The 20,488-nt window shown below is 49.1% G+C and overlaps 7 protein-coding genes across 7 annotated transcripts; 2 read left to right on the top strand and 5 right to left on the bottom strand.

The window, feature by feature from the left end:
- Positions 1-555: 555 nt before the first annotated feature.
- Positions 556-3,542, bottom strand: FPRO_07712 (uncharacterized protein; the record flags this gene model as incomplete). Its single annotated transcript, XM_031234201.1, has 5 exons — positions 556-1,575; positions 1,631-1,793; positions 1,850-1,956; positions 2,007-2,828; positions 2,877-3,542. 5 exons carry the CDS (start codon positions 3,540-3,542, stop codon positions 556-558), a joined length of 2,778 nt encoding a protein of 925 aa, XP_031083962.1.
- A 1,093-nt stretch (positions 3,543-4,635) lies between these two features.
- Positions 4,636-6,768, bottom strand: FPRO_07713 (uncharacterized protein; the record flags this gene model as incomplete). Its single annotated transcript, XM_031234200.1, has 2 exons — positions 4,636-6,626; positions 6,681-6,768. The coding sequence occupies 2 exons, from the start codon at positions 6,766-6,768 to the stop codon at positions 4,636-4,638; spliced, it is 2,079 nt and encodes a 692-aa protein (XP_031083961.1).
- A 454-nt stretch (positions 6,769-7,222) lies between these two features.
- On the bottom strand, positions 7,223-9,091 carry FPRO_07714 (uncharacterized protein; the record flags this gene model as incomplete). The annotated part of the gene is made up of 1 exon (XM_031234199.1): positions 7,223-9,091. The coding sequence occupies one exon, from the start codon at positions 9,089-9,091 to the stop codon at positions 7,223-7,225; it is 1,869 nt and encodes a 622-aa protein (XP_031083960.1).
- Positions 9,092-9,669: 578 nt separating this feature from the next.
- On the top strand, positions 9,670-11,965 carry FPRO_07715 (uncharacterized protein; the record flags this gene model as incomplete). Its single annotated transcript, XM_031234198.1, has 2 exons — positions 9,670-10,147; positions 10,197-11,965. 2 exons carry the CDS (start codon positions 9,670-9,672, stop codon positions 11,963-11,965), a joined length of 2,247 nt encoding a protein of 748 aa, XP_031083959.1.
- Positions 11,966-11,985: 20 nt separating this feature from the next.
- On the bottom strand, positions 11,986-13,215 carry FPRO_07716 (uncharacterized protein; the record flags this gene model as incomplete). Its single annotated transcript, XM_031234197.1, has 1 exon — positions 11,986-13,215. One exon carries the CDS (start codon positions 13,213-13,215, stop codon positions 11,986-11,988), a length of 1,230 nt encoding a protein of 409 aa, XP_031083958.1.
- Positions 13,216-13,903: 688 nt separating this feature from the next.
- On the bottom strand, positions 13,904-15,793 carry FPRO_07717 (uncharacterized protein; the record flags this gene model as incomplete). Its single annotated transcript, XM_031234196.1, has 2 exons — positions 13,904-14,148; positions 14,203-15,793. 2 exons carry the CDS (start codon positions 15,791-15,793, stop codon positions 13,904-13,906), a joined length of 1,836 nt encoding a protein of 611 aa, XP_031083957.1.
- A 3,292-nt stretch (positions 15,794-19,085) lies between these two features.
- FPRO_07718 (uncharacterized protein) lies at positions 19,086-20,251 on the top strand (the record flags this gene model as incomplete). The annotated part of the gene is made up of 8 exons (XM_031234195.1): positions 19,086-19,140; positions 19,454-19,473; positions 19,530-19,564; positions 19,615-19,628; positions 19,691-19,705; positions 19,753-19,874; positions 19,924-20,050; positions 20,103-20,251. 8 exons carry the CDS (start codon positions 19,086-19,088, stop codon positions 20,249-20,251), a joined length of 537 nt encoding a protein of 178 aa, XP_031083956.1.
- Positions 20,252-20,488: the final 237 nt, after the last annotated feature.

Raw genomic sequence — 20,488 nt, 5'->3', positions numbered from 1 at the left:
ACGTCGTCTAACTTGACTCATTTTGCACATATCTTCATGACCCCCAAAATAATTGTACGCATGTGAATATTTCATAAAACTGTCTCATGCACAATTTTGTAATTTACAATGTACCTGCTGAGAATGACCTCGCGAGAAGTTCATCTCCAGGCACCTCTTGTGTCGGTGTCCAAGGAACTCTAACAGAAGATGCTGATATACCGCTTCATCCAGAGGTCCCAAGCTTCTTACACGGATCCCATGTACGCTGGATGATCAGCCTTTCACAGGCATCATCTCGCCAGCGCCTCTTCTTTCCCAGTCCAATCCGTAGGTATCCCTTCCTCGACGCCATACGCCGAGCATCAAGCTGGATACTGAATATCTCCGACATGCAGCTTTTCCCTAGTTTTTCACCTCCCAACATGCGACTCCGTCTGAAAATGCTGCTTTTCCCATCCAAATATGGCCGTTAAGCTCGTGTTAAGTCGTAACATAACGCCCTCCATGATCAATGCTCAACATGGCGGCATAGTGAGTGTGATAGATAGTGAATAGGTTAAGGTGATTAAATCCTTACACTCGCTGATAGAAGAGCAGGTAGGCAACCTTGTTGTCCTTGATGTTGTCCTTGACCTGCTTAGCCTTGGTACTGCCATTACTAGTACCGTTGGCAACACTGCTCCATTTCTTCGCTCCTCCGGCAGGGCTTGTGACCTTGCTCCAGCCGTCATCATCTCCGGCATCCTCGTCGAGAACCGCTCCGAATCGGTTTCCAGCAGAACCAGATGATTGACCATCCTTGCGGTTATCTTTGATCTCTTCCTCCTCGCCGCCCTCGGCAATATCTTCACTTCGGACCCTGCGAATGACCGTGTCGTCGATGCGAATCCACTCACGTCCTTCTTGACGCCGAACATCAACAGTATAATGTCCACCACTGGCGTTCTTTCCATGGTGGTATACAACGCTGATCAACCTATACTTGGGCATACCGTCGTCACCGTACGTCTGGCGTTTCTGCCGCGACAAGGCTTCACGAGGAATCTCAAGCTCCAAGGGGTAACCGATCTTCTTCCAAATTTTGACGGTCCCATTACCTTCTGCATCAAACTGGAAGCGCTTGAGATGCAGTATGAGGACGGGAGGTAGTGTGTCAATGAAAACTTGCTTAGTGGCCGTGACATCCTTGCCACGTGGTGAGTTGAAGTCTCCCTGAAGACGCTCCGGACGAGTAAGACCCCGCAGAGCGTCTACAACATTGCGCACGTCAGGAGATCCAATATCCAGCTGAAGGGGCTGATAAGGCTCAGTGGTGATAGAGTCTTTCAAGCCTGGTACACGGAACTCTGACCTTAATGAACCACCAAAAATTCTCGAGATGGGGCTGAAAGAGCTAGGTCCTGAGGATCGAGAAACGGCGGCCTTTTGCTTTCTGCCAACTTCAAGCCAATCTTCACCACCAGCACCTGAACCAGAACTGGCCCTGCGTTCTTGATCAGATAATGCGGAGTTCTTGAGGACTGAAGTACACTCGTCATCAAGAGACTGCAACAGGAAGCCGAGGAATTCCTCAGCATCTTGCTGATGGCCTCGCTATAACCAGTCAGCAAGAACTCGTCAATATTGTAAGCGGTCAAGAACAACATACCCTCATACTGGCGAATCTTGGAAGCTGTCTGATAGCTTCGTAAACGAATTCAGGGGTGAAAGGATCACCATAGCGCTCCAATTCCTCATTCTTGAGACAAGTTCGCAAAGATTCAATGCCAGCAGCAGACTTGATGGTCTTGAATTCATGCATAAACATAATCCTTGAAAAGTCAGTCAGTTTTTGAGTCAAAGAACTTAGCATGGATGCACAACTTACATGGCATCGATAAGAGGAGTATCGCTCTTGAAGCTGTGAACAGCACGCTTGCTGATCTGGCTGAGGAAATCATAGAAGGGAAGACAAAACATCAAAACTTGCAATACCTAGCATTGGTTAGCTTAACAGTGCGACCAAAGAAGGTATCGAGACCTACAGAGTTCATATAACACATGTTCCCAGTGTTGATCAGGCCGCGAGGCTCGAGAAAAGAAACTTGGTCGGCGAGACCAACTTGGAACGAGTGAATAGCCTCCGCAACAGAGCTTGCGTTGGCTTTAGAAAAGCTGGAGGCAGAGCCGTTGGTGGCTCCAACAGCACCATCAGTACTATGGCCGTTGACCGGAGTACTAGGAGAGGCAGTACCATTAACCGCGTTCGATTTTCCAGAAGCAGTAGCAGCAGCAGGCTTCCTCAAAAGGTCGGCCCAGTTTGCAGGGGCAACTTTAACTGCAGGGGCAGGTTCGGCGGCGGGCTCGGGTTCAGCAGGCTTCTCAGGGGCTCCGTTCTCGAGGGCTTCAGCTTTCGTTGACGTCTCATGAGCAGCCTCAGGGGCTACATCGCCGTTTGCCGGCTTTTCAGCACGCACTGGCTTGGCCTCCTTAGGACTCGCCTTGGGGAGAGAAGGAATAGCTGGGGCAGGGACGGTGGAGGAACGAGCGGCAGGGCGGTTCGTCGCAGTCGAGGTAGCGCTGGTGGCAGTGTTGGTGCGAGATCGTTGCTGGACGGGAGAGATGGGAGAATCGGCAGCCTTTACTTCAGCTGTCTCAGAGGGAGCAGCCGAGGAAGCGGGGGTGAGAACCGTGACCGAATGCTGAGTGGCATTAGCTTCAGGTGCATTGGCATGCTCTGTGGCCGCTTGTTGCTGTTCAACTGGTAAAGATAAAGCTTCACTGTCAGCATTGAGTTGCCTCCTCCGTCTTCTCGACTTTGCGGCCCTAGCAGGGAACTTGAAATCGGGGTGAGATGACCACGGTAGCTGCTAGGGTCAGTTTGAGTAAGATTTGATATCAGTCGAAAAACTTACAGGTGCACGGAAAGGTTCCTTGGGAGCGGGAGGAGGCGAAGGCACCCTGGTCGGCTCAACAGGCTCGACAGGCGCAGCAGGAGCGGGAGGAACTGGCTCAGTCTCCTGGGGGACCGGGGGAGTTGGGGGAGGAATCATCTGTGACGAGTGGGTGGAGGTCGGAGTTTGGGGCGGGATTGGAGCCGCAGCCGGAGGTTGGTAGGGATTCGACAAAGCAGGTGACTGTTGCTGAGCTGGTCGAGGAGTATAGCTCGGAGGAACGCTCACGCCAGACATGGGGATGTACTGAGGCATGGCAGGTGGTGATCGTGCGAAGTTCTGGTAAGGCACATATCCAGGAGAATGCATTCCAGCATTTTGATACTGTGCGGTTGGGTATTGACCATTCTGATACTGTCCAGCCTGATACTGTCCGCCTTGATACTGCGCGTTCGGATACTGTGCGTTCTGGTAGTGTTGACCCTGGTAGTGTGGCTGATAACCGTAGTACGGCTGGTTGTAGGGCATGTAGTTAGGATACATAGCATTCATGTGCTGGTGATGTTGCTGGTACGGAACATAGGGAGGAGGCTGCCTCCGACGAGGCGCTCCAGGACCGCCGACCATATCGGCGCCGTGAGCTCCTCCCTGTATATTCTGCCCAGCCGGCAGATGGCGGTTACTCATCGTGCCGGCTTGGGGATTGAGTGAGGACGGGAGTCGCCCAGTTGATGCGACACCCGTGTGAACAGCGTGTGAGCCTCCTCTCGCGGACGGTACAGGATTCGTATGCGGCAGGCTTCAGTTTGACGAAGTTTCTCGGGTCGATACGGCGAGGGCGTTTGCGACGCGACACGAGCTGTGGGCGGCCTAACGTTGACCGGGAAAAAGTAAGTTGATGGGTGGATTTGTCAAGTCGGCACGGGTGAACAAAAGGCGGCAGACTCAAGCCAATAAAGCCGCACAAACAAAGGATGGAAAACGAAGTGCAACAAAGAATTCCGAAATAAAAATTGAATGACTTGGTTCAATGAGCGCAGTCGAAGCCGAAGAGTAGACGCACTGAGAGAGAGGATGAGGGAGAGGGAGAGGATTTGCCGAGTTGCGTCAGGCAAAACAGGGGACGCTGGACGTTGCGTTGCGATGGTAGGTGAAGTGGTAGCGTAAAACGGATGTCAGTCCGTCCAGCGTAGAATAAAATTATCCACCTCAAGGCGCGGGCTTCTATGGCTATGACCTATGAGCACTGACAAACTCAAGCTGCAACGCAGGGCACGCACGACAGCAGCACGCACTGCACGAGCCGGTACAAACTAAAAGCACAAGGTTCATTGATTGGGGGCAAATGTTGCTGTCTGAGGCAGAAAGTCGACTCCAAACGAGGGGACTCGGATCCACTCACTTAAGGCCAAGCCCCGGCATCGCTCTCCAATATCAATACCCTGGCTAAGATCACTGGATTGAAACTACAACTATTAGGCAATAGAGGGCAATGAGTGAGTGCAATGCCCTCTGTTGCTGTTAGTGTTCTTTACCTTTGTCCGTTGGGGCTGAAGCCTCTTTTAAACTCTCAACCTTATCACAGAAAATACAGCATAACCAAGCCATGATGATAACGGCTAAGCTACCAGTATAGATATTCAATTATGATCCAGTTTACTCCATGTACCTGTACCAATGCTTCATATCCCACCCTGTAGCCTGGATACCTGAACTCCCACAAAGACAAAAGATATACGCTCAATATCCTTACAATACAATCATTCCCATTCTTCCAATTCTACTCATCGCGGAACAGCCATCTACCACCGGGGCGCATAGCTTCCCGGTGTCTGTCCCGGACCGTCTGCTTTTCTCGCTGAGCAGCCTCTGATCTCTCTTGCTCCAACTCCTGCGTGTTAGGAAAGTCGGCGTTCCAAAAGCCTGGAGGACTTCGCATTCTTGAGTAGTGGAATCGGTGCGTCCCATACTTATTGGCAAGCTCCTGGGTCTTGGCTTCAACCCATAACTCTTCTCTCTCCTTTTTGTCCATGGTTCCCAGGCGGTATGCAAAATCACCCAGATACTCCTCCAGCAACTTCTGCTCCTCTTGTCGCTGGGCAGCTGTTAAAGGGGAATTTGGACGTTCAGATAAAGCGAGGGCACGCCAATCCTTGCCGCAACAATGCAGATCGGTACAGCCTTGCATGCGAGACCTCTCGTTTCTGTCACGTACCACATCAGAAAAAGCAAAATCGTGACCCTCGTTGGCTTGGGGATTGATTTTGAAGTCGTCAGGGCGTAGTTCCGATATCGGTTTGCGTCGCAGAGTCCCTTCCTTGGAGCCCAAAGGAGACCGCGTATTCTGGGGTGTAAGCTTGGAGGTAGCGCCTAGATCTGTAATTCGACTCGGAGTATCAAGCTGTTGAGCGGGAGTTCTGTCTCTAGCTCGACTCCCTTGTTCGAAAGGTAATACTCGCCGTCCTGGAATTGCAAGGTCTTCCACGGTTGTGCTTGGTCTTGTTGCCGTTCTGGGGGTAAGTCGACCAGTAGGTGAATTCTGGGCGGCAGGACTGTTCAAAAGTGTATCAAGTCTCCCTCTAGGGGTTGTGTTTGCATCCTTTTCCTTTCTGTAGGCCTCGCCATCTTCAGCCAGAGTCGAGATACCACGTCCCAACCCCTTTCTGAGGGGAGTGTCTGGTTTTTCTCGAGTTGACTGCACCACCCTTCGATTTACGCTCAATGGCGTGAGTGCTGAGGTTCTCTCGATTGGCCGAGCCATCTGAGATACATGGTCAGGACGAACGAAGAGAGGTTGGGGGGTCGTGGCTGTATCAAATGCTTCCCTATGCATTTGTTCCAACTTTTGTGACTCTTCTAGCTCACGCCGTTTCCTGGGCGTCAACAATCTTTGTGCAACGTCTCCCAAGTCTATACTTTCTTGTGCGAGGAGAGTAGCCGGCCCCAACGGTTGTATGGGGCTCGAGGATCGCTCATTGGGCTCAACTTTCACTTTTTGTAATGGCGAGTCATTGGGATCTGCATCGTTGCGTTTCCTCTTGCGAACCTCTCTTTCTGACACAACAACTGGTGTGTCGGATGTCGGTTCTTGCTTAATCTTCACTTCGCTGACATAGCCCTGAAGTGGTAGCTCTGGTAGGTCCAGTAGATCCTCCTCGTGGGGCCTCGATTCCCCCTCGCTTTGTGTAGAATCCGAGCTAGGGTTGGCGGCTTTTGTGTCAGGAACAGGCTGATTGTTGTCAGCATGGAGAGACGCCGCGGCTAGAGGTGGAAGTTCCAGATCCGCTTGCTCTAGGCCAGCTTCCGAAGCGAAACTGGTGCTGGGGCTGGGAGCAGCATCTTCTGTCCTTGCCGCAGGGAGCGTGGTTGCCCGAGAGCTTCTGTTCTGACGATCCGTGATGCTGATTCGATGCTCGTCCTCAGCTGCCTTGATCCTTTTTTCCAGCATCATCGCATGATTAATCCATCGATCGCGCTCCTCTTTTCTTTTCCTCAAGGCATCCTTTGCCTGTTTGAAGTTTACCGAAAGTGCCTTAAACTTGTGGCTAACTTTAGCACATTCAAGCTTCCAGTCTGGCTCGTTTTCTGGTGTTTTGCTCTCCGGGGATTCTCGCCGGGCTGATGCCTGTGAGTTCTCTGCCGTCTTGGTTGTTGCTTGCTGGAGCTGTTGCTTTAATCTTGCATTTTCATCCATCAACTCAGACGCTCTAGACGCGTAATCATCCCGCTGCTGAAGAGCTTCATGAAGCTCCTTCTGGGCACTTTTAAGATCTAAAGCGTGTTAGACATCTCATTCACGCTCATGTTCTTAGATAAATGACGTACCTGATGCGATCTGCTGGTCAATTAAATCACACGCATTATTTATGGCGTCAAAAAGAGCCGGACGACCAGAAGCAAGCCAACTCGTCATCGTTTTATATACAAACAAAATGACATTTCTGTTGACTCGTCTTTCCGAGAATGTGTATAACGTTGAAGTAGTGATGTACCTGGGCAGGCTGGGCTGATGCAACCTCGACGCGTCTCCACAGTTTACCGACGCGGCGATTTCCACTTAAGGGACGCCCGCTGTCGGTGGACACACGTGACCACCCTTGGAAGACTCATGATGAGATATCAAGAATTTGAATCATGAGATGAAAGGGGATCTGAGGAGCTTGGAGAATCTCCTATTGATAGCAGGCTCATTAGAAGGTTAGCGATGTGAAAGATGGAGAAGTCCAATTGTGGTACTAATGGTATTCTGAAAACTACTGGGTACCTAAAGCTCCAAGCTTGTTCTGTTCCAACAACTATATGTGCGCCCTGCTTGTGACGTGCATCTGAAAATACACTCGCTATAATTATACAACTGATATTGTTCATTAGTCTTCATCCTTAGCAAGTGTCCAGCACTTGCGCATCCCTGTACCCATAGACTCTTCATCAACAGCTTCAGGAGTCGCCCATCTCAGTCGACTTGAAGCAAGCGACTTTGTGTCATTCAAGTCACCATCTTCCAGGCTGAATAAGTGGACATGCATCGTAAGCTTCAAATGAGAAAAAAGCCACGGTACACTGCCAAGCTCTTCCATATGTTTAGGTCTCACTGCTTTACCTCCGTGCTCACCTGCCAGCTTGGACACGTATGACAATGCCTTCGATCTTCGCTTTGCCGGCGTGTTACCCTCCTTAGGGTCTTCCATAATATAGCTGGGGAATTCCCACAGACCAGCGAGAAGTCCCTTCTCTGGACGTTTCTGAACCAGATATTGCCCGTCACCGCGGCGAATCACGCAGACTAATGTCTCTTCTTCTCTGACTGCCTTTTTGATGACTTTGAGCGGGAATTTGCGTGCATGATCGACAATAACTTCCATATCACGAGGACCTGGGCCCGTTTCCACTTTCGTGGAAGCCTTCTTATCTCCAGATGGTCCCTTGAAGGCAAATGCGGCCAAAGTCATCTGCTTGCCTTGTCCTCCATTCGTCTTGGCCTTTTTGGAGGCCTTGGCTTCCACCTTGACCTCTGGCTCGTCTAAAGCTGTTGATTCTTCAAAGGGCTCGCAGAGTTCGCACAAATCTTCGATGTCCCCAATCTTTGTATCACGGCCTTCCCTTGGGATTAACGTTTGTCCTTCAGCGTAGGCACGGCAGGTCGAAGTAATGGGGCACTCGGAGCAGTTTGGCTTGGGTATGCAGATTGTGCTTCCCAATTCCATGAGTGCTTGTCCCCAACGTCCAGGGCGATCGCTTGTTTCGACTTCTTCGTTGCTTTGAGCATCAGTCCCGTCTCGCGCAATAGCTTTGACCAAAGCATCGGCAGCAGCCCATAGTGTATCGATCACGACTTTGTTGGTTTTCACGTTGCCGAATAGCCCAAGTTGTCGGCTCAACACGCGTAGAACGTTTCCATCAACCATCGGCGCAGCTCGCCCAAAGACAATGGCTGAAATGGCACCGGCAGTGTATCGCCCAACACCAGGAACCTTTGCCTCGAGATCTTGTGTGCAGGAAGGCAAAAGTCCTTCCATAGTAGAATCGTTCACCACAAGTTTTGCCGCCTCGTGAATTCTTGTTGCTCTGCTGTAGTATCCCAAGCCACGCCAGGCACTGAGAACATCATCGGCACTTGCAGCAGCGAGATCGTGGATCGTGGGCCACTTTTCCATCCATCTGTTCCAGTAGTCTATGACCACAGCAACTCGCGTCTGCTGCAGCATGATCTCACTGATCCAGACCTCATAAGCTCGTCGTTCCAGGAGGTTGCGAAGCTCTGTTTGACCATGATCCTTTGGATTTATCCAGGACTTGCGCCATGGCATCGAACGCTTGGTACTCACGCCGTCAAACCAGCTGAGAAGTGCCTGGCGAGAAGAAGACTCTTTCAGTAATAGGGGTCGGTGATACGAGAGAGGATGATGCCTTGACGGAGGGGTGCATGGGTTCTGGCATGTCTCCCCTTCATTTGAGAACAGAGCCTCATGAATCTTGGAGTTTGCAATTTTGCCTTTTGCGGGCTGCGTTTTCCGTCGCTTTGCTACAGGCAGCTTGATATCGTTTTCTGGCGTCGCGTCTCTCTCAGACGCGTCAAAGTCTTCGTCATGAGAAGGCGAGGGGCGCTTAGCCGCGAGATTCTTAGTTAAGGAATTCTTATCATCTTCAGGCTCCAACTGGGATAAGAATTTTTGCGATGGATTGATTGCGCTTGAGCGCGTTGCTCGCGCTTGTGTTTTCTGAAGGAATTTGTCCATGATGTCGTGTCTCCTTAACAGTCCCTCGAGTGAAAGTGGATGCGCTTTTAAAGAAAGAACGTAACAAGAAAGCCTTTCTTATTGGTGATACATGATTGGATCGAGGAAAAACAAAAGTATTCGTAGAAAAACTGTTAAAGAAAAAGACGTCAATGATCGTGGTGTTGCAGTATTTACCGTCGAGATTTCGTGGGTGGGTTAATTAAACTTAGCGCTCCCGAAGCCTAACAAATTAGCTGCCCATGACCGAGACATCCATATTTCCCACCTAGGATTCTTCAGTATTGGCGACGTCAACAGAACCTAATACGCAAAGTTGAGTTTCCTCGGCAATTCATTACCTCTTGTAAATCCGCTTCCTTTGCGAGTATTGAACATGGACTGCTCAGAGATGCGGGATGATGACCCTTGTCTAGGCCCAGGTCAACAACCTGCAGCCAGCAGCCGCCCGGCAGACCACATGGTCCCTATAAGCGCTCAAGTTGACATTCCCTCTGTTATCTCACCTCATCTCGGCCTGAACTGAATTAACAGCTTCTCATATCTGGCACTAAATTGTACACCGCAGCATATCCTCAATGGCCATGTCCACGACCTTTTGCAAAGCATGTTCCGGTATCTTTCAGGGGCATTACGTCCCATCAAATGTCCTGTCCGAAAAAGATATGGTTGATGTTCAAGACACTGATTTTGGAATTCCTGGCTTCACGAAAGACGTAACTGAATGGAAAGTCAGACTGGAGTACGCAACAGGCCAAGACAAACCAACACCATATTTCCATCACAGCCTCCATGACCTGGCTAAAAATGCGGACAAGTGCAGTCTATGTGCTGTCATGTCGGAGAGGATACAGTCGGATAAACAGCCAGCGGCCATTCCTCAGAGACTGAAAGAGGTGAAGGAAATGGGGAAGAATATCATTGGAATCCCGATTATCAAGCCAAAGCCGGGGACATTTTGTGGCATGTTCACTCTTGGATTTCTGTATGTCACTTGGAGTGGACAGAAGTGGCAGGGCCATACTTTTCAAATATACCAAGCTTTTTTAACAGTCGGTCAGTACCAGGTTCGTCCTTTTGACACAAACTATTCTAATGCGACCAGACACTTCAAAAGCAGATAACCGATTTATATGGAAACCCAAGTACGATCGACAAGAATCGTTGCTACGAATAAAAAATTGGCTTAGTTCATCGTCAACGATATCCAGATTGACTCCTCGGCTGCCAACAAGGCTGCTTCACTGCCGACCGTCAGCTAATCCAGGAGGAGATCCTACAGTTAAATTAGTCAATACGGTTGGTTTTGACGTGTCTACTCGTTACATCGCCCTCAGCCACCGCTGGGGTGCAGTACAACCGCTCATGTTGTTGGAGTCTCTGAGAGATACATTCTCTAAGAACATCCCCTTCGATACGATCCCCCCAACATTTCAAGACGCCATCAGATTGGCCAACGCGCTGGACGTTGAGTACATTTGGATTGACTCGCTCTGTATCATTCAAGATTCCAAGGATGATTGGCAGACCGAAGCTGCACAGATGGCTTCTATTTACTCCCTGTCCTATGTCACAATCTCCGCTACTGCTGCCCAAGATTCTGCAGCTGGCCTTAGAGAACAACATCCGATGCTGAAACATCCTTGTGAGGTCATTCCATCCTGGACAGGGTTTGAGAATCAGATTCCACCTGTGCCTGTCAGGATCGTGAACAGATCTGCTTTCTGCGACGCAGTCCTTGCCCAGCCCCTGTTCCGTAGGGGATGGGTCTTCCAAGAATGGATTCTATCACCAAGGACCATACACGTTGCCCGAGACCAGCTCTGGTGGACCTCAGCCTCAGATATGACCTCTGAAGGTTTTGCTGCAAACGAGACATGTGAAGGCTTTGACTTTGATGTTCATCGAGAATACATCCATACAATGGCCCCTGGGACCCTATATTCAATGGAAAGCCAAAGTGAAGAGAGTCTACAGCTCGTGTGGCATACTTTACTGCAAGAATACATGTCACGCTCGCTCACATTTGAGTCCGATCGCTTAGTAGCATTTGCCGGTATTGCTAGCTTTTATCAGAGTCATACGAAGATTAAAGCGAACTCTTATTTGGCGGGAATATGGCGCCATGTTCTCCTTCAAGATCTATTATGGACTATAAGTGAGGGTAGAAAAGTCTCGCCGCCACAGAATTACCGCGCCCCATCGTGGTCCTGGGCCTCAGTTGAGCCAGCACCAGATACGAAAAAGAAGTTCCTGATAGGGAGCCAGGAGATAAACATAAAATTGTCAGAGACGGAACAGCCTTGGGTCTGTACAGCCACTGTTATTGAGGCATCTGTTGCGATAACGGGGTCGGAATTTGGGTCTGTTTCTGGAGGATACATTGTCCTCCAGGGGCCATTAATCAAGGCTCGGCTTTCTATGAACATGATCGACCTATCGAATCGTCTCACGGAAGAACAGGCTTTGGAGTTCGTACCAGGCGGGAAGTTGCGATTTGTCCAAAATCGTGTTACAGTACCAGGAGGTCCAACTGTGGCAACCATGGGAGCATATACACATATGTCGGCGACCAGAGCTCTACTCGATGATGTTATCCCAACTGTGCTGGCTGAAGAGGTTGTCGATATTTATCTTTCAGTCTTCTACTGCCGCTTCAATCGCGATGGAAGTCCTATTGGCCAAGCATTGGTTCTTGTTAGAGGCATCGAGAAAGGAGAGTTCCGTCGAATTGGCCAAGTTGGCATGACTGGAGAGACCATAGAGCCCTGGGCTGAGAATAGGGATTTTAGCAAGTTTGCACCTCTTACAGACGAGGAAGAATTTCTCAGTATGGGGAATCGACCTGGAATCTACAACTATCGAATTGTCTAGTCTATCATTGAGCAGTCTCATCAGGATTCATCGCCGTCCCGTCCAGGCCATAGAAGCTTCCTACGGATCACCGCTGAGATCATTCCATATAAAACAACAAACCACATGATCACGAGCAATATTGTCATTACACTTGACACCCACTTAATCCCTTCACTCTGCAATTCCTCACCAATGTACGCTGTGGCTAGGGTGAAGCCAATATTCGGGAAGACAAAAGCCCACCAACTCATGCTGAACTTCAATTTCCATCTCAATGCAGAGGCGAGAACGGCGAAGAGGCTGAATCCAAGGAACCAGAAGCCAACACACCAGATCCATACGCCAGTCCAGAGTGCCAACACTTGAAGGATTTCGTTCGCCATTGGGTATGTTGCAAAGTAGCCATAGCCTTCTGGAAGCGATCTCGACATACCGATGATGGCCACCGCTGTGTATCCTGCTGGGCCTACAGCGATGAACATGCCAGGTCGCATTGCTGGTGCTGGGAGACCATCCTGCATCAACCTGCCCAAGTACAACGGATACATGAACAGAGATACTGTCCACCCAAGACCCTGGAAAGTCAGGCCAGCTACTAGCATTGACATTCGATGTTCCGGGCTCTGAGAGGACATGAGGGCAGAAGCGAGGGTCCCAGTGAGCATTGCTGGAAATACTGGTAGAATCCATGCTGGTGTCATGGAATGAATAGGCAAATGAGCCCCGGTGAAAAGGACATAGAACTGGACTATGGCGGATAAGATCGAAAGCCCAGCATACAACCAGAAACACACTCGCAATGCAGTAGCTAGCCACGGCCCAGTAGCGGGAATACCATATACAGTTGCATTCGCAATGATAGTAGCGACGCTGAGTAGAGAGCACGGGAAGAAAAGACTCTCAGTGGGATGCATTAAGCTACTCCTCAGCGCATACGGCGTCTTCATGAAGCGAAAACCAAGACCAGATACGATGGCAACAAAAAGGACCAACGTAAGGATAAAGTAGATCTTGCCGATAACCTGCAGACCTCGAAACTGATGTGGCGTTGAGTGTAGCAGTAGCGCAATACCGCCTGTGCTCATGACAAATGTGAACCATGCCCATGTTATGTGCTTGAGACGTTCCACGATTCGAACGTTGGCTGTGGACTTGAAGCGTTTTTGCCCTGCCACTCGTGTATGGCCTTCTTTCCAGTTATCATTGTCCATGTCTTGGACGCGGCGTTTGAGGTCGAGACGGCCATCGCCGTCTGCAGAAAAAGACATTATGAGGCCGAAACAGAGTGTGAAAACATGAAAGATGAAGCTTGGTGGAGGGTTCAGTTGACAAAGGTTGAGCTCGTAATTGGAAAAGGTCCACTGTTTGTTTGTTGATCAAGGTCGTGACGAAAGTCTAAGTTGGTGATGGGTCATCGTTAGTCATGATTAGGCCAGGGAGGCTGAGATGCGAGGTTCTTGATAAGCCAATCATTAAAACGCGTCCAGTGAGATTTTAAAGGTGTCGAGCGTTGATCAAAGGTTATTTAATGGCGTTGTACTAAAAGTTATTTGAGGTTGATTGAAATAGCGTGAGACATCTCCCGCTTCAACGAGCGAATGGGATGATGTCAGCTCATGAGGAGCAGACATCCATTAGCTACCGAGATAACGCTCCATGTACAAATAATTGAAGGCGGGTAGTTTCGATTTGCTCATTTGTAAGTAAGGAGCCGCTGAGTACATCTGCCTTTTGCAAGACATAATGTTGGACAGTGTCCCTAGATATCCTGCATACTTTACTCGTTGATTGAAGCTACACCGTAAAAATCTGAATACCCAGCTATTGAGCCTGCAATTATCTCAAGCTTGCTAAATAATTTGATACTGATAACGGGATCCAGCAAGTGATCTGCTTCGCAACGCTCCAAATGGGCTTAACACAAATGCAGGCCTCGTATAAATTCCAACCATTCTGTCAACCACACCCCCGCCAATACTCCCATTTCTTATTCTTCGTGCCAGGATATTGGGGCACCATGTCATCTAATAGCGGACGAATTTTATTCTCTGTAAGGTCCTCGAATTCCTGGTCGAAAGCAAAGTCTCTGGTGTTGAGCACCACAGCAAAGTCAAAATCCCCATTGCTCTCGACATGGGTGCGGGCACCTTCGAAGTTACCTCGACGATAACCATTCTTTCGACGCCCAGTTCCGCTCACAGCTGTGCCAGTGTTAGTTCATAGAGACAGTTATAAGGTACAGGCGTGCTACTTACCATGGGACCCAGCAAACTTGGCAATGGTGCTGGCACTTGCTTTTAGAGAAAATGCAGCGGTGCACTCTTCCATTATAGCACCGTATCCCCCGTAGACTGCTGCAACTGACCTATTTGACATCGGGCGCAGCGTATCCAATCCAGTCAGGCGGCTTTCCTGGATAATGCGATCATGCCAGTGTTCGTATGGAGAGGTCTTGTACAGCTCTACATCCAAGCCTCGAAAGATGTTCTTTTCCAAGAAATCCATGTATGGTATTCCCGTGACGTTGCTCACCAGATACCCAAGGAGCATAAATCCATAGTTTGAATATGCTTTCTTTTCGCCTGGGGTAAATTGTAGAGGGTGAGCGAGCATATACTCAATGACATCGCGGGTAGTGGCTGTTCTGTTTCCCTTTGTAGGGAGGGACATGGTAACCTTGTTGAAGCCTAGTGAGATATCCTCGCCGGCTTCACGTCGATCATATCCTCCCTTATGTTCAAGTAGCTGTTTGAAAGTGATATCATTGGCCCGCTCGTCCTTTGCGTCGAAGTAACCCAGTCGCTTATAAACCTTTGTCTCAGGAGAGAGTTTGCCGCTGTTTATGAGGCGGTCAACAGCAGCAGCAGTGAACATCTTACTCACGCTGGCTAGAAGAAAGGTATCGTTAGTTGCAACAGTCTCACGGTCGTCTTCGGCCCAAGTATAGGCCCTCTCGGCCTTGATTACGCCCCTTGATGCTATGGCCACTTGTGCTTGTCTGACACCATTTGTCTTCATGAACTTCTCCATGATCGAGTCCAGTGATTTGGCCTTCCTTGGGGACTCAACAATTCCTTTCCATGTGGCGTACCAGTGACGATACTCTGGTTTCTTCCCTGTGACGTGCCAGTGGCGAGTCTTTGGTTCTAGAAGTTCTTGAAAGATGACGTTGTAAAACTCCTCGCCCTCGTGTACACCGCCTTGTATATCCGTCAGGATCAGTCCCTTTGATGTCTGTTCCTTGATAGTCGCCTCGAGGGCTGTTTCATTCAAGTGTGTGTCGCTGTACCAATCCCCAACACTCGTGTCAGTGAAGAGTCCAGCGATCTTGAGATCGTTAGACATAAAGAGCTTCTTGGGACGCCAGAAAGGCTTCGAAATCTCCCCTCTGAAGATCCGTTGGAAGTCCTCCTCTTTTGAGTCGGCGTACAGAGCGAAATTCTCATTTCCACGATTCTCGTGACGCAGAATGCAATACTTCCGTTTGTCAGGCGTGCCGTACGAACTGAAGCCTTGTGTTTTCATTTTTAACCCTGATTCGGTTCTTTCAGTAAACGGTTTCCAGTTCTTGATACCACAGTCAAGTTTCCAGACGGTCTTGTTTGGCTTTCTGTCTTCTTCCATAACACCAGCAAAGATAGCTTCCTCTTCAGCACCAGTGGCCGTAACATGGGTGAGAACATAGTTTCTCTTTCGTAACTTTTCGACCCAAGAATCGAAGACTGGCTTGGCTACATCGTGGGTCATCTGCAAATCTGGGCCAAGTGGCTCATGAACCCAAATTGCAGAGTAACGGGCGTCATGAGGAGGCCCATAAGAACTCAGCGAAGTTGGTCGGTAGCCCATTTTCAAAAGGTGGTGGAGTCTTTCAGAGTGCTTATGACCGGGGAAACCATGGTAGTATTCAAACTGCGGAGGGGACTGTCGAAAGGGGGGCGTTTTGAGATGCTCGCTAGCTGTCACTGATCCGTGCAATGACAGGAGGGTTGCCAAGAGGCACCCTATCAATCGTGAATGCATTAGAGGACAGTACTGAGGACTTAGCACTGCTATGATGCTATCGGACTGACGATTGTTAGAAATATTTCTAGGAATAAAAGTGTGTGAATTGAAGTAGTAGGTAACAAGGGAAAGAAGAGCGAACAGGACAAGATACATTCTCATTCTTTTCCAGTGAGAGCTTGCTAAAGTCAGTTCTACATAAGCTTGGCACGTCTCGAAGTATCTCATATCGTTCTGTAGATGTAGACATGGAGGGAAGGTTTCTAGTGTCAACCGCCAACTCTTATCATCCTTATATCTCATATTCGGCCTCGCTTGGTCCATTCAAGAACGTCCTGAGATGTAGTTCTCGCGGCCTATTGGCGTGTTGCAAATCTACAAGGTTTCAAAAGGCTTTCATTGTGGCGAATAGTCTAAAACGAAAGAGGATTCTATTTATACCTGCAGTGCTTCACATTTTGGGTTTGACGATAAGCATTTATAGTGGTGGGTTCAAGAAGATGACTGGCCTGGAAGACGATAATAGTTTACTGAATTATCAAAATTTCATGGGTTAGTCCAGCGTGATTGGATCTCAACAGAATGATGTATATTCCCATCAAGATTATTGATGGCTTGAAATTCGGTAGTAGCTAGGTCTCTCAAGCCCAGTCAACAGGTGCTCGGCAAACTGGGCATTCAGCAAATATAATACAGCAAGGGCTTACTAAATTTCCGTTTAGTTATTTTCAGGAAAGCAGCATCCATGTCTTCTAGGACGAAATTTTCCTAAAAGGTTGATGCTGACAGCGAAGCCGACATCCTCTCATTGTCAGGTTTATAAGTGGACCGACGCAGGAACTAATAGATATCCTATAATTCAACCAAGTTAGTAAATGGGCATTATGGTGCTTAGAAACAGTTCCGGGACCTTTGGCGATATTCTTAACGTCAACGTCCACGCTATAACATCGTTTGATTTCTTCTCGCTACTAGCGATCCTGATGGCCAACCTTTCATAAAAAATTAGAACAACCGTGTTTGATACAGAGAAAGAAGGAGAAATCTCAGCATAGAAAACAAGTCGGTGCTTCAGACCGATCGAATTTCGTCGTTATCGAGGAGGCTTTTCGAGGGTGCACAGTAGCTTTGTGTGACACTCAACTACCAAGTACGTACAATTCTCCGACTACAAGGGCGCACAACGTCCATGTTGAGACTGAACACAAGTTCCAATCAGAGAACGTCAGATAACCGAGTTGTCTCGTCGAGGGAGATAACATCCTTTGGCCTTGATTGTTTGCGTCTAGTGAGCTCTTAGCCAACAGAGGGCTGAAGACTATCGAGGGATGAATTTATTGGAACAAAAGCCCCTGTTTTCGGTTTCCTGGAGAGGTATTGCCCCTCGTGTATTTGCCCCGGTTGAGAGCATTGATCAGGCCTCCGTTGATAAGTCGTCTCACGATGTTGGCTGGTCTTTGGTTATGTTGCGTCGATCTGATCTCAAATTATAGCTTTACAGACTATACCTGAAACAGCTAGAACGTTCCACCTTGCCCCATCTGTGCGGTCCCGCCGCGTCTTTGGCGATCTCGCCTGATTGTGCATGGTTAACTAGGGCAACTGCATTTTATCACGTTACAGCGTCTGATGCAAGGTCATTTGACGACGTTGGTAAGTGTGTTGAGAGAAAGATTTGCGATCAAGAGGTTTCAGAGTATCTCATCTGACATATCTTGTTGCCTCAAAAGATCACAACTGCTGTGCCTATCTGCTTGGCTCGGCTCTGGTAGATGATTATGACCTATCACACTCAGCCTCACAAGCACAAGTCGAGTGATACAAAGAGATGATAGCCACAATGTCGCATCTTGACCGGCTTTGGTATCTTGCATCATCTCTGTACAACGTCGCTATATAAGGCTTGGGTACCAATAGAGCAGCTCTAAATGTTGTGCAACAGCCAACTCAGATGATCACGACCCATCTATGATAAAGCTAGGCCTTGTCAGACTGACATTGTACATCCTCATTTGACTCGAGGCTTTCGAGAACAACGACAAGCGAGCCAATGCCTGTTGAACACAATAACAGGACCAATTTATCTAAATCAATTTCTCGGGTAGTTACAGGTGAATGGGAGTGAGAATACGAATATCTGCAGTAAAATGTGATCGGGTGATTGCACAGTGCCCCGGTTAGATCCAAATCCACGATGCTAGCCCAGTGGATGGCTCGCTGCAAGTCGTCCCTTGCAGCGGAAGGGCCAACGATTTGAGCCCTGAAGCGAGAAGCCAGGCCTCCACTGTGGATTAAGAAACGCACTGGGCCAGGGACTTTAGACTAGGAAGGCGGGCAGTAAGGCATGCAGATTCGACCCGCACTTACTCAACCCGTCAAAGCGCGTGAAAACTCCCCTCAAACTCTGGAGCTCGGCCTTGGTTCTCTCTTTCACACATCACCACAAACTTTCCTCAAATTCTCGTTTGATCCTCTCCTCTTGCGAACATAAGCAAATCAAACCTCTCGGTAAGTTGAAGGCTTCACATTATCAGAATTCAACGCGCAGCCTCTTTACCAGCAACTCCCACTTCACTGCCGTTCTTTCGCATCGTCATCATCATCTCTCAGCGCTCGCCTGGAAAAAAAATCCTGGAGCAAAATTAGCTGGGAAATCTCTGCACCCCGCCCCCGCCTACCACTTTCAGCTATGAGAACGTTGTCAGTGGGCTTAAAACTCACTGTCCACTCTCATGACAAGCCACAGGCTGGGACGAGCCGTTGAATTCCATCCATTGTCGGCAGTCAATCACTGTTTTAATGCGATTACAGCTCCAATTGCCTAGCTCAAGAGTTTCTGAATCGCCCTCATGACTTTCTCACGCCTCTCGGCCATTTTGGTTCAAAGAGTCTGTGTTTTCTCATCCGCAAAGAAAACCTTGTCAATTTCCTCCAGTTGCCCCTCTTCTTACTTCCTGCAACTCCGTCACTACACATCAGCCCCTCGCCAATCTCTTGCCTCTATCGGATCTCGGAGGCGGGTGACCACTCTAGCGTTTACCTTAACACACTTTCATGTTTTCATATCTGTGCCTCACTTCCTAGACTGACTGTGAGAATTCAGAAACCTTTTCACACAACTACTCAATTTCTCAAAATGGATTCTTTTCAGCAGCAACAACAGCAGCAGCCCCGTGGCGCTTGCTACTCTTGTAAGTCTGATCTATCTCATTCAGACTCTTTCCTCAACATGTTGCACAATAAGACCTGTTTTCAGACCAATGCAAGCTTCTGCGCTTGCTTTGGCTCCAAAGGCGACCCAAAATACTGCGCTGCTTCTTTAGGCTCTAGGCTTGATGCGGTGGCTTGCCTTTGTCGTGTTTATGCACAGCTGATCGTGTGCCATATGGCCACCGCAGACCTGGCTTGACAGTGGCTTCTGAATCCCGTTGAGCCTCGGTTGCGGCTTCTCGTTTTCGCATACGTTGACTTGTACACTTGAACAATGACTGACATGATATCTAGGTGGTTCTACTGGCCACCAGGTATGATACGCATTTCGACATCTTCGTTCTGTCAGCCTACTCACTGTTCACTCTAGGCCCGTGACTGCCCTACCAAGGGTCCTGCTAAGTGGTGAGTATTCTCTTCGAGTTTAGAGTATTTCTTTGCTAATTGATATCTAGCTACAACTGCGGTGGTAAGACCTACTGGCTCTTTTTAAATGCTGTAATTTTGTCGACTAACCTTCTTTGCTATCAGGCGAGGGCCACATGAGTATGTCATCTCAGCACTCTTGTTTGACCATTGCTAATCCATCACAGGCCGTGACTGCACCGAGCCCATGAAGGATAACAAGTCCTGCTACAAGTGCGGCCAGCCCGGCCACATCTCCCGTGACTGCCCCATGAGCGGCGGCAGCGGCCAGGCTACCGAGTGCTACAAGGTGAGTTTATTTGTCCTTGAGGCTACGGCTGCGGCTAACAACGTTTCAGTGTGGTGAGATTGGCCACATTGCCCGCAACTGCTCCAAGTCCTCCTACGGTAACAACTATGGTGGTGGTTTCGGTGGTGGCGCTGGCAAGACCTGCTACTCTTGCGGTGGCTACGGCCATATGTCTCGTGAGTTGCACTTTTACCCGGGAGCATCTGATCTTGGCTAACCAAACCACAGGCGAGTGTGTCAACGGCATGAAGTGCTACAACTGTGGCGAGTCTGGCCACTACTCCCGCGACTGCCCCAAGGAGTCCGCTGGTGGTGAGAAGATCTGCTACAAGTGCCAGCAGCCTGGACACGTCCAGTCTCAATGCCCCAGCAACTAAAATGGTGACTCGTGACTCAGCATCGTGACTGAGGCGAGGTGGACGTGGAGACTCGTTGATACCCACGGACGATTTATTTCCTAGTTCTTTTTACGGCATTTCGACAAAAGTTCAACTTCTTCGCACGACTTCTTATGATCATCACGGCAGAATGGAGACTCACAAAACAGACCTTGCGCAATTCTCGACGAGTGGCTGGCGGCGACCAGCTTTGATTGGAACATGTCGGCATTGGAT

This window comes from Fusarium proliferatum (genome assembly GCF_900067095.1).
Source record: "Fusarium proliferatum ET1 genome assembly, contig: FPRO_scaffold007, whole genome shotgun sequence".
Taxonomy (NCBI): Eukaryota; Fungi; Ascomycota; class Sordariomycetes; order Hypocreales; family Nectriaceae; genus Fusarium; species Fusarium proliferatum.
This window is presented reverse-complemented; position numbering and strand designations above follow the sequence as displayed.